The 12,510-nt window shown below is 36.2% G+C and overlaps 3 protein-coding genes across 3 annotated transcripts in view; 1 reads left to right on the top strand and 2 right to left on the bottom strand.

The window, feature by feature from the left end:
- The window catches only part of LOC101297631 (vesicle transport protein GOT1A-like), a 3,162-nt gene extending 551 nt beyond the window's left edge, over window positions 1–2,611 (bottom strand). The window contains exons 1-7 of the mRNA XM_004296684.1: window positions 2,560–2,611; window positions 2,398–2,453; window positions 2,263–2,310; window positions 1,786–1,877; window positions 1,587–1,667; window positions 1,403–1,500; window positions 1,239–1,319 (exon numbers count right to left, since the gene is read on the bottom strand). Of these exons, the coding sequence (XP_004296732.1) occupies window positions 1,239–1,319; window positions 1,403–1,500; window positions 1,587–1,667; window positions 1,786–1,877; window positions 2,263–2,293 (383 nt within the window). The 5' untranslated portion in view covers window positions 2,294–2,310; window positions 2,398–2,453; window positions 2,560–2,611. The remainder of the gene's footprint in view (window positions 1–1,238; window positions 1,320–1,402; window positions 1,501–1,586; window positions 1,668–1,785; window positions 1,878–2,262; window positions 2,311–2,397; window positions 2,454–2,559) is intronic.
- A 1,023-nt stretch (window positions 2,612–3,634) lies between these two features.
- LOC101297340 lies at window positions 3,635–9,393 on the bottom strand. Its single transcript, XM_004296683.1, has 7 exons — window positions 8,623–9,393; window positions 8,391–8,446; window positions 8,092–8,201; window positions 7,832–7,991; window positions 6,200–6,292; window positions 4,222–4,353; window positions 3,635–3,813 (listed from the first exon to the last, which is right to left on the bottom strand). The coding sequence occupies exons 1-7, from the start codon at window positions 9,320–9,322 to the stop codon at window positions 3,772–3,774; spliced, it is 1,293 nt and encodes a 430-aa protein (XP_004296731.1). The 5' UTR covers window positions 9,323–9,393; the 3' UTR covers window positions 3,635–3,771.
- Window positions 9,394–10,716: 1,323 nt separating this feature from the next.
- The window catches only part of LOC101297051 (elongator complex protein 5-like), a 3,165-nt gene continuing 1,371 nt past the window's right edge, over window positions 10,717–12,510 (top strand). The window contains exons 1-6 of the mRNA XM_004296682.1: window positions 10,717–11,008; window positions 11,078–11,170; window positions 11,231–11,364; window positions 11,446–11,492; window positions 11,913–11,982; window positions 12,280–12,506. Of these exons, the coding sequence (XP_004296730.1) occupies window positions 10,839–11,008; window positions 11,078–11,170; window positions 11,231–11,364; window positions 11,446–11,492; window positions 11,913–11,982; window positions 12,280–12,506 (741 nt within the window). The 5' untranslated portion in view covers window positions 10,717–10,838. The remainder of the gene's footprint in view (window positions 11,009–11,077; window positions 11,171–11,230; window positions 11,365–11,445; window positions 11,493–11,912; window positions 11,983–12,279; window positions 12,507–12,510) is intronic.

The raw sequence follows: 12,510 nt of genomic DNA, 5'->3' as shown, positions 1-12,510 counted from the left end.
AAGCTTAAGGAGACAAAGAGATTCAAACTGCATTCTACTCAATCATGCAAGAACCGCATAAACAGAAGCCAATTATTGTGGAGCAGTTGATACTATGTATGGGTCTAAAAATTAAAAATTGTTCTCATGATTCAACAAAATCACAGCATTGTGAATGCTACCAAGCTAATCATGGTGTGGTTCTTGTATACCATTGTAGTCTTCATATAAAACATCCAAAAAGTAAAAACCCTTGCACAATAAAGTTTAGAATTTCAAATAGATGTGTTTCAGTCTTCTATTTGACATTAATTTTTAAATACCGAGTCACCTTGACGTAGGCCATAAACTAATAATGTGCAGGTACCTCAATGGTAGAGACTCCAGTCACTCCACGCAACAGGAATTTAAAGCATTTCAGGCAATAGGGAGGTTCATGACACCTCCTTCCATGATAATTTGACAAGTTTGTCTCCCTAACCCAAGTGAATGTTTATCCGCAACCAAGGCAACTAAGAGTTTTGAAACCAATTTTAAAATACACCCAGAAACCCAAGGTAACAACAAAATCAGTGGCCACACAGATAATCAATAGCTTTTACTTTCAATTTTTAATATTTTTTGTTTAATAAGAACCAACAAGCACTAATTGGTTGATGGAAGGGGACCAATCTGATCATTGATAGGTCAAAGACCAATCTAATCATTGCCTTACTAAAGCCAAACCCCTTTCAGAGACATCTCGTATTCAAATACTTGAAGTCAAGATAAATACCGATATCCTGTATCGGGTTTTAAAAAAATGAAATAATGTCCAAAGACTTTCAGATTTGCTCCTAAGAAACTTCAATTTAACTTGGTAAAACATCTAGTCATACACCAAAGCATATTAATACTATAGACAATTTACATGAACAAAATGAAATAAAATAACAGTTTTAAATCCATATAAGACTATGGGTGTGCGCGCCAAGTTATCAGCGACAGTAACAAGGGAAGGGGAAGGAAAATAATCATGGTCATATAGTTTGAACAAAATAGTATCTAGTTTAGTAAAGTCTCAGGTTTGCATTACCTGTCAAACTTCTAAAAGAATATCCCGATTATAACATTGTCATTTTTTTTATTTAAACTCGGTCTTTCATGAATATTATGATGGCGAAACCAACTCTTTTGACAAGCCTAGATGTACATCACCATATAAAAACCACACAAACAAAAATGTATTTGCAGCTGAACAACAACATACTGAACATACCGATCTAACATATGGCTGTTGGAAAACCCATCCCAGAATAGGAATCTTCTGCAGAAAAACTGCCAATGTTGGCCAGAAGCCACTGCACAACATACTTTCCATCAGCAACATACATCTAAAACGCACAGTATGAAAAAGGTAGGTCAAAGTAACAATTGCACAGACCTGAAGAGTACAACGAACCCATATGCCTCCAAAAGCATGCCCACAATTGGCCACCCTATGAGCACAAAGAAGAATCCAACACCAAAAGAAATTGACCCCTGTATAGTTGCAGAAAAAGAAAAGGTGAAAAAAAAAATTGAAATACACGGACAAAGATCTAGAAAAAAAGTTTAAGATCAAAAACCTTAAAATTTTGACGTTTCATGAAGAATTGCATCGTGGACTTGAATCCAATGGTTAGAGTCACCCCTGAGAAGAAGAGGATCTGATTAACAAATGAGAAGTGTTAAACACGCATCATGTCCAATAATAAATAAAAGAAAAATATAAATATACATAAAGCAAATGAGTTAACAAGAAGGGTATATATAAAATGCACTCACATTTCCCATTGCAAGTAATCCCTTGTCGAAGAAGAAAACCATTCCCAGGAATGAGAAAAATATGCCAAATCCAGTCAATCCCAGTCCAATCTCTGTCCCATTTCAAAATTGCATGAATACCAAATATTCAAATACAGCTCAACTGGCAATCAATTAAGAAGAGGCAGGGCAATGCAGTAAAAACAAACAGCAAAAATAAGTTCCTACTTCTTTTATATTACTCATTTTCACCACAATAGCCATTAGATCTGTGGCACGAACTCGGAAAAGGCATAAGAAATTATCATACTGGTCAGCAGAACCAAAATCTAAGCACCGCACAGTCACAGTAGACTCAACCTTAATACAAATGTTAAGCAGAGCAACTCCAGTCACACTATTACTGAATCAATAAACATGCTTCATAAATAAGATGCATAATTATAAATGAAGAAAGTAATTAAAGAATCCAAAATGAGAAATACAACTCAGACTCACTTTTCCGATCATTCATCTCGAAGGAAACCATTTTCGCGGACCGACTTACTGCAAAGTGCAAACAATAAACGCAGAAAATGAGAACAGAATTCAAAGGGATTCGATTAAGAATATGAAGCATGCGGCAACAGTTACCTTAGCGAAATCTGAAGAACACGAACTCGATTGGATGATGAGGATCTTGCGAGGACCTGTAACAGATTTGCGATCAGCTGAGCGAGTTAGATGGAGCAGATAACGAATCTAATAGCCCTCATTTTCCTATTCCTAGGGTTTTCGAGAAGAGAGAGAGAGAACCTGAGAGAGGCGGGGCGCGTGATGAACACGTATAATTCTGGAAAACCAAGGTAGGAGGTAATGGAGGCTTTGCTTATTTATTTATATTTCCTCCTCCATTTTTCTTTTCAATGGTGATGTTGTGTGACCAATAGGAGTTCAGCTTTTGGACTACTTTTATAATATTTTGGCTTCTTTTATTATTATTTTTACTCAACACGCACACACTATTTTATTATAAGATCAAGTACCTTGTCTATTTACGATCTAGTTTTATTTTGATTCGTTCATGTCATAAATAATATGGTGTGTAAATAGCATCACCATTTCTTTCTTATATTTCCAGCATTATTTCAGGGGTTATTTAAATCATTTAATTAACGTTTGTTTAGTAGCATAATAGGTTTAATTTACGATAGACTGATTATAACATATAAGTTATTTATCCAATAAAAAACTATGATCTAATTCTCAACTTTGTGCATAAAAAGAAGATTCTCAACATTAGAAAGGTTCCAACTCTGGCATGTTTCTCTATCAACTTTTAGCTCTCCTGAACCGAACTTGATAACATGCAGATCTCAACCACAGGTTGTAAATCTCAAGTAAAAACGAGAGAAAAACTCTAGAATGCAACGCAAACACCTCATCCTAAACGTATGTCCCAAGCAGATGGCATTGGTCATGGTTTAGCTGGTTTTGCTTCATCTTCCGAACTTGCAAAGATCCCGATGATCAAGAAAACCAAGTAGGGGAATCTCTTTCATACGAGGAACAATCAGTGACAATCCAAACTCAATATAAACCAATGCAATATTTCAATAGCAGCAACTGGAATGATCATTTTGCTTGAAGGTCTGTTTCATTATTTTTATCATTAAAACAAAACAAAAAAATATTATAAAATTACAGTGATACCCCTCACATGCATGGCACATGATTGATAATTGAAGGAAAACCGTCCAATTTGACAGAGGGGATGCAAATCGGCACTTTTTACCAAGTTGAGGTAAATTGCCACAATTGCAAGTTGAGGGTGTAAATTGACAACTAGAGCCAAGTTTAGGGGGTATTTTTACCTTCCAATAATACGTGTGTGAAAAAATAAGATTTGATGTATTTCTTAATTGATATTAGAGCTTATTCACAATAGTAAATACCCAATGTGTTTCCTTATGGTTATTAGATTTGATTCAGCACATGTGCTTCCTTGATGGTTATTTCCTAACTAGACTATTGCCATTGTTCATCACCAACACCTTTGAAAGATGATACCTGCAAAGAAAGGGGAAACACTATTAGAAATCAATGACAAATAACCAATTGATGCTTGCAAGCTGCGACATATTATACTTTAAAATGACTTTCATCATTTGCTATGGAACATGTCAGTACTCTGTAATATCAGACCATATGGTTTATGCATAAAAAAACGGAAATCCAGACAAGGGTTTTACTTTCTCTGGTCTGACAGAGAAGGGTGGAATTGTCAGGAACAACACCATTTGGCTGCTATACTTGATTTGATTATGGGGTTCTATCATCCAATACTTAAATGGCCAACAGAATATCTTGTTATGCCCAGTTGGTATAGCTTATATTTTTTAGTTCAAACCAACCTAATATAACAAGTCACTACAAATTTGCATAGCAAAATTTGCCAAAAGATTTAAGCAAACGCACCAAACCTAGCGCTTCTGCTGCTCTTTTCTGGCTCTCTTCGCTGCAAATGCCAACAAGCATGCTCATAAGAAATTCCCTCTGATCCATTTTCAAGTGTTTCTCCAAGCCTCGAGCCACCATCTCCATCTCAGGCTACACAGCAAAAACCAATCATTAAGAAACTTATACCAAATGTAACAACAAAGTTAGGAAGGCAAGTCAGTTTCTCATGATGCATGTGAACATTGATTAGAGGCCAGCCAGGTTATTAAAAAAATATTATGTCTTTATATATCTATAGCAACAGACTCACAATGTCGGTTTGAAGAAAAGAAGAAGAAACTATATACTGGGATTGAGCAGAAGTTATATTTCTTAACTAGAAAATGTAAAACAAAAATTAAACAAGGAGAGAATATATTCTTAATAGGGAAAATTTTAAAAACAGTACACGAACTTTGGGTCACTGATAATTAAAGTTTCTCAACTTTGAAAAATAACACATGTACATGAGCTAACAAACCGAACCCACTTTTAGTACATACCGTCCATAGCTCCGTCAGTTGACATGTTTACTAGCATATTTTTAAGGGTAAAGTTGTCTCTTCATTTTTGAAAAATTAATTTTTTAGATTGATATATCAGTTTGGTTTTCTGGGTCGGGAAACTATGGATCTAAGATAAAAAATTTCACAGAAATAAGAGGGAGAGAAGAAGAAGTAAAGAATAATGAAGGAAGAGAGAAAATTTAGGTTCAGATGAGTAAGTCTTCTGGCGATTGATGGCTTGTAGGCTGGGGCGTGGTTGTGGCATTGGGCTTGGCCGTAGAAGCTGGTGTAGTTGATGGCGACCTGGCTTGGAGGAATGGCATATATGGTTTCTTTGGGTTTCTGGGCTGTAGGTGAAGGCATAGCAGGGGAGGTAGGAACAACGAAGGATTAAGAGTGAGACTAAGAAATGATGATCTTCATTGATCAATTAGTCAATTGCCTTACATATGCCAAATTCATGTATTTATTGATAAATCATGGTCGGATCATTTAGCAAGTGTCTTGATTCAGTAATTTGTTGATGAAATTTTGGTGTGAAATTGCTTGATTAGGAGTTCCATGTACGAGGATGAGCACAAGGTTTGTTTGTTTGTTTGTTTTTTTTGTATTTTTTTTTTATAGAAAAAGATGAGCATGTTTCTGCTTGGATTGCAGAAAGCATGGAAAGGAGATTTGGAGCTGAGTGTTCTGGGATCTCCATTGCTCTCATTTGGTTTTTGGTTTGTTAATTGCAACCCAGTTGGTTTCCAATCTAAATTGTTGAAATATTTGATTTTGCATTATTAAAATTTTGTTTGCTGAGTTCATGAAATATATTGTTTAATATGTTTTTTGTTGGGGAGATTGACTTGGGACATATTGATCAACTAGGTGTTGATTTTGGGCTGGATAATTATATGCTTCCTTGGCTAGAATTTCTGTTTCGTTTTGCACGACGTTGTTCATGCTGGTATGAGGGAGAGAATTGTGGTCTTGCTGGTATATATGAGAGAGAGAAATGGTAAGAGAGAGACTTGGTAAGAGAGAGAGAGAGAGAGAGAGAGAGAGAGACACAAAAGATTAGAGTGAGATTACCAAACTACCCTTCCAAATATTAATATTTATATAAGCTTAGCGGTGTTAATAACTGACAGATGATAATTGGACTTAACTTATTAGTTCATGTACCTATGTGTTATTTTCTAAAGCTGAGAAACCTTAATTATCAATGGACGATAGTTCGTGTACTATTCTTAAAATTTTCCCTTCTTAATAACACCGTAAAGAAAACAAAAAAACAAAAAACAAAAAAAAGCAAGTGAAGACCAAAATGAAAAACTATAAAGCAAATGCCTATGAAAAATAGCTCTCAGACAATATAGGAACAGGAATAGAGGCTATTAGTATTATGAGTCAAAAATTGTTGTTCTGTTGTGGCAAAGTTGTTTTATGAATTATAAGGCACATACTGAAGACTCCTCGGGAGGGAAAATCCGCCAAACAAGGCATATCTTTGACAATTCCACCACTGCTTCTGCATGTTTACCTTGCATTACTAAAGCCTGCAATCAATAAGAATAAAACATATAGTGGCAAAATTCACAGTTATATATGTAAACAATTCATCGAGATAATAGGATACAATAAAAGGAAAACTTAAGACACGCAATAAGGCATTCTACCAAGAGATGAGAAAATTCATCAGAAAGAGATACTGTCAATGCATCTACGATTCCTCTTGCCTATCCTCGCTTATCTAACTAGATCGGTGATGCTTCCGATTTAATAACTAAAATAAACCCACCTGACATTGATCCTTTATATTTATAATTCTCAAAACAGCAAAACATATCTAAATTTCGGTTAAGCATTTTTTGTTTTTGCTTTCCTTCCTTTTTTTTTTTTTTTTTTCAAGAAACAGCTATTATTTTTATTCACACACCTCCAAATACTAGTTACACATCCCTTTGTTTTATACACTCAACATCATATTTAATGGGTATGTTAAATTACCAAAAGAAATAATTTTATTTTCATTATTTCATAGTTCCTCATCTAAAACTCTTCTAATGTGCTGCCAATTTTATCATTATTAATTCAGTAGTGGTAAAAAAATAAAAATAAAATTGAAAAATTGGCATACGCGTACTGTCTTGGTCAAGTCCTCAATGACCAGTAATCTCGTATTGACATCAACATGTTCAACCCAACAAGCGCATTCTAAAGAAAAAAAAACAACAGTTAAAAACATTATCAACTTCACCATGCAAGTTACTGAATCTCTTACATAGAGCCATTGAGGAAAAAATGCTGAGATCAATCTACTGTAATATGGCCATCAATTTTTTTTTTTCTTCTCTTGTATTAGAAAAAAGCTAGTCTCACGAGAGATACTTCACAATTTATTTCAGCCAAAGGAAAAAAGATTTATACATATTAAGTGAAAAATTATGGTCTCTTGTAAAGGAGGATAATTTGGGATGTTTGGGGTTGTGTTTGTAGTAAAATGTCAAAATAAAAAAGTAAATACGTTGTGTATTAATCATGAGGTGTGTATCTATCATTTAGCATTGTGTGAATAAAATTTCTCTATTAACAATACAAAAGGCAAATACAAAGAAGCAGAAAAGAAGTCCACAGAAAACACAAAGGAAGGAGCAAGAAAATGAGAATAGACAGCTATACGAACTTTGAAACAGGAAAATTGTGAAACCAAGACCAAAACAGCTTGTCCATTATAAATAGTAGACGTGTATAATCCATAAATTCGCAAAAATAAATATAAAGATGCTCAGAACTTCACTCTCCCACAGATCTCCCATCTCCACTCCGCCATATGCTTGAAAGCATAAGGCTATCACTTAACGAATCAATCCTCTCAAAGAACTTGTCCAGCTCACTCCTGTCTCTCTGAACCATTTATTTTCTGATGTAACAATTGTACTCTCACCTAGTTTTCTACACAATCTTAAGCAAATTTCTTTTTGATGAATACAATGTCAAAGTGACTATCTATGACACAAGTTGCACTTAAATTGTGTCTGTACATCCACTAGTATATGACAGGATCACAGCAAAAATAGCAAAATTGGGAAAATTACCCAGGCCTGCAAAAAACATGAACGTGTACGTGCAGCCACAGCTGCAGACACAATTCTTCCAGCACGAACATTCTCAAGCCCAATATTCTCAGCAAGCCCAGCTATGAATTGCCGAGCATCTTCACCCTCGATCTCAACACCATTAGAGTGACTCGGCGCCCTGCAAAAGTACTAGATAAGTTACACACTAAAAATGCAAACTGTTTCTAAAAAGGGGAATTAGCTATGGTAAATGATACTCATGGTGCCCAGAAGCATACCTGGCACATACATTTAAGACAAAATCAACAGACACACGGTACAATGAATCCCGTGTATTTGTAGTATCAAAGGAGACCCGAACTCCATATACCCTGCATATTTGACGTAACTGCTCACCCACTCAGGCAAAGTATACAGTGTGTGATGAATTATCAGTTAAGGTTCAAACTCTAATTAGAAATTACGATAACAATTGGATCTGAAGACATAATGAATCCATAAAAGAGAAGGTCTTTTGTAAAACCATGTAAAAATTATAGAAAAGAAGTGAACAATCAACTAGATAAAAAGCACTGACATGAATTATATCATCCTCCATAATGTCCTTCCCGCTCATTCTATTGTCCGTGATTGCTGGAAATCAAGTGGATGAGTTGGGAATTAATGATGGAAATCATGAAACATTATGATACTCAGAGAAATGTGCAATTTTTTACCTACAAGAAAAACAAAGCCCGTGATTGTAATAAGAATTATATACCAAAGAAATTTGTAACACAACAATATTAACATTGGGTTTGGGAAGCAACCTCTAACTAATCTATTTGCTTCTCTCTGGTGCTCCTCATTATCCACCCCTAAAATTGGCTGGGAAGTTGTAGTTGGCCACCATTGGGGAAGCTTCTCTCCGAATCGAACCCGATTCTTCTTAAACACACTCTCCCTTTTCTTGGTGACACTAACCTCCTCTGCTCTGGGCCTCTCTACCCTCGCCACCACAACCTCTTTCCCGCCAAGACTCCTATCCCTCCTCGTCACTACCTTCTCTCTTCCATAACCCGACCCGCTCCCGAACCCTAACCTCACCAGCCCAACCAAAACCCTAAACCCCAGCACAACGGCGCAGGTCGCCACCGCGAAATTGCCGACGAATCGCAGCGTGGAGGGGCGGCAGGAGACGACGATTCTCCGGTCAGCGTCGACGGAGACGAGGGTCTGGAGGTCCTCGACGGCGTCGGAGGCGGAGGAGAGGAAGTAGCGGAGGTAGGAGTGGGAGGAGTAGTAGAGGGTGTTGAGGTCGAAGGTGGCTTGGAGATTTTCGGGGTCGGAAGAAGTGTAGAAGGCGGGCTTGGAGGTGGGGACGGTGGTGGGGGTGTTGGGGTTTCGTCGGCGGTTTCGGCGGTTCCGATTGGGAGGGCGAGGCATGGAGCAGGAGAAGGAGGGTTTGCGGAAAAAGCGGTGGCGGATTGGCAACGGAGCGAGCGAGGTGGCGGTTGCGGAGGAGTTCATGAGCCAAAAAGTATTCTTGTGTGTTTGGATCGACAAATGGAGACGTCTAGAATCTGCAAACGGTGAGGGAATCTGTTAAGTCACAAGGGTTAGGATAAATACGGGTAAGTCTGTGTATTTATGTTATTATCTGTGGGTGTCGGGGTTGGGGTTAACTGTAAAGGGTGTTTAAGTTCAATGGTTGATTGAGCGGTGTGGTAAAACTAGGTTTTTTTTTTAAATTACATGTTACGTTATTGGCAGCGGTTTTTAGAATTAACCTCAATATTATTTTTAAAAAACAACGGTCACTAAAAATATTATAAATTAATAAATTGTATATTCGCAGCACTTTTAAAATTAATATTTACCAAACACAAAACTGTTTTAATTCACAGCTGATTATTTTTACAGTACAACAGCAACAGTTTTTTTTAAAGTCACAACAATATCAAACTAACACGTTCTTGTGCGGCAGCTCACTCAAACAACATCAAGAGTATAATAGTTTTTTTGTTGTTTAAGTTGGCTCTTAGGTAATTAAAAATCTGAGAACACGTTTACTTACATGGAATGTAATTGAAACAGTGAGGGAATGATTTCGGCATAAGAGAATTCCAGCGTTTACTTACACATAATGAAATTGGAATAGGTGTGGGTCCCACCTCTTAATAAAGAATCGATACCTTGATAACCCTGAATTGTAATACCCAAGAGGGGATGTGAGATTAGGAATAATACAATCATGAATGGACTTTTATTCCGAAAATACCCTCTTTAATTTTATTATGCTAATAATATTGAGGAATTTGTTTAAGATGCTAATAATTTCAATATTTTTTTTCTTAAAGGCTTCTTTTTATATGCTAATAATATACTATTTGTGGAAGCTTTTTTTTTTTTTTGTATTTATAAAATTGCTTACTTGATTTAAATATATTATTACTAAAATGTATAAACGTATGATGTCTTAATTTTGTTGTTCAACCTTTACAATTTGCGGTTTGAGATACACCGAAAATGCTAGTACTAGATTTTGATAAATCATGGTAGAAGAGAGTTTATGTAAAGACGAGATTACAATATACACAAACGCACATGTAACCTCTGTATTATATTATTAATATGTAACCACATGATTAGAATCAATACACTGAATAGAAATAGTCTATTTGGTGTGTTGTTGATTATACATAACTTATTAACTGAGACAATCAAAACGACAAACAAAACTAGATCAACATATAAAAAACATTATGTTGAGAGTGATCGAAATGTGTAACTTATTCTTTTTTATGGATATTTTAGTAATTAAAATAATAATTAATTACATTCATGTTTTAATTTCATCTCACAAGTAAATAACTCAATGAAATTAAAATACTATTTCATTCTCTCTCCCACTCCTTCCCTCTTTCGTTCCTGATAAATTTCGTCTCATTCCAAACGTTCTAGAACCCTCAAACTTTTTCAGACAGCTATCAGAATCCAAAGAATCATTTTGATAAGGTTTCAGTAAAGATAATTCAGTCCAAGAATGGCGGCGGAATGGATTTGCAGAGCAGTTCGAGACGGAGCCTTGGAAGGCGAGCACGCGCCGGCTCTAACAATAAAAGACACCATGGCCTCCCCTCTCGGCTTCCACGTCTTCACCCACTTCCTCTCTCAACAGTCCACCAATATCTCCGCCGCAAAATCTCAGTCACGGTTTGTTCCTCTCCTCCAAAACTACGCCGTTTTGCGACTATTCCATTTTTATTCCATTTTCATTTGCAGAGGTCTCGTCCTCGTCGCGCTTTCCCGGAGTCCCTCGTTTTACTTGGATTTGTTGAGCAACAAGGGACTTGATACTGCTTCGTTGAGCAACAAGTAAGTAACGTTTTGATTTCGTTTCGCTATAGTATTCAACAATCATTGACTCAATTGCAGGATCCGGATTCTTGATTGTTACTCGGATCCTCTCGGATGGAGGGCCCACCATCTGTCTGATGACATAGCTGGTATTTCTGGGAATGTCAAGGATGTAGATGCTCTTTTCTCTTCGGTTATTTCACTTGGAACAGGTATTTTTCGGTGCCTATTCCAACTCCAAAATTCAAAAGAAAAGTTTCTGCATGTAATTCTGGTTATTTATTTTTTCGCAGGGCTTGTAGGACAAGGGAAAGATCGCTTTTGTGTTGCAATAGACTCGGTAAGTAGCATTCACAGGTTTTGCCCCTCCGTTTAAGTTCTCATTATCAATTATGCTGAAAAGGTTGGATGTCAATGCACATAAATATGTCTGTATGATTGATGCCTATTGATTAGCTCTACTTAAATTTGCCAGAGTATCCTACAATGACAATATGTGCTTAGAACCCCAAGAGTTGTTTAAGCATTCGTATATAAATAAAATGGATTTAGATTGTCCTTTTGTTTTCCTTTCTTTCTCAATGTTTTGCTGAATGTTTGTTCAGGCTAAACTCAAGGAAACCTATGCCTTTGTTTTTGGCTGTCTTTAGGATTCTATTTACTTATGATTCTGTTTACTTAAGATATTGCTGAATGCAAATCAAATATGTTTAATCAATTTCTCAGTCTAACCCACTTTTTTTCCTTCTTTCGATTTCAGGTAAATGAAATGTTAAGATATGCATCGTTGTCATCAGTTTCTGGTCTGATAAGCAGTCTTCGTTGCTGTGGTATATATAATTTCCTTGTTTCTTGTTCTTTTCTAATTTATGTTGATTTTTTTTTTCTTGCCAATTTCTGGGTCAGTGTTTCCTAATGGAATTTTGTGCTGTAGCATTATGTTTATTTTGCCCCTGTTCTTAGCTCATACCAGAAAACTGTAACCTTCTAAATTTCTGAATGAATAAATAGTACTTTTGGTGTCTGATATTAATTGCCTCGTGCCTTATAGATTTATTAAAATTTAAGTGTTACTCGTATAACAATTTTTTTGGGGTTTCTGAGTCACTTTTATTTTACTGTTGCAGGCCAGATTTCAAGCATCTTTTGGTTGTGTCATGCGGATCTTTGTGAAGAAAGGGTAACTTCTGCTCTTGAATATATGTCATCTATGGTGGCCAGCATTGAGCCATTAATCCAGTTTGCAAATGGACAAAGAAGTAATTCAGAGAATCTTTCTTTACGTGATCAAAGTTTTACTAAAGGGAAACTTCATCTCCATTGCAAGCGTAGAAATGGACGTGTCCGAGTCATGGTGA

This window comes from Fragaria vesca, linkage group LG4, assembly GCF_000184155.1.
Source record: "Fragaria vesca subsp. vesca linkage group LG4, FraVesHawaii_1.0, whole genome shotgun sequence".
NCBI classification, from domain to species: Eukaryota; Viridiplantae; Streptophyta; class Magnoliopsida; order Rosales; family Rosaceae; genus Fragaria; species Fragaria vesca.
The sequence above is the reverse complement of the archived record's forward strand: the minus strand, read 5'-3'. Positions and strand labels throughout refer to the sequence as shown.

Bases quoted from the DNA above. Each gene is read 5' to 3' on its own strand.
- LOC101297340 (XM_004296683.1), bottom strand. From the start codon at position 9,322: ATGAACTCCTCCGCAACCGCCACCTCGCTCGCTCCGTTGCCAATCCGC. The intron at 8,202-8,390 runs GTCAGTGCTTTT...GTGGGTGAGCAG, and splicing joins TGGAGGATGATATAATTCAT to TTACGTCAAATATGCAGGGT. The intron at 4,354-6,199 runs GTATGTGCCTTA...TTTGCTGTGTAG, and splicing joins TCCCTCCCGAGGAGTCTTCA to CCTGAGATGGAGATGGTGGC.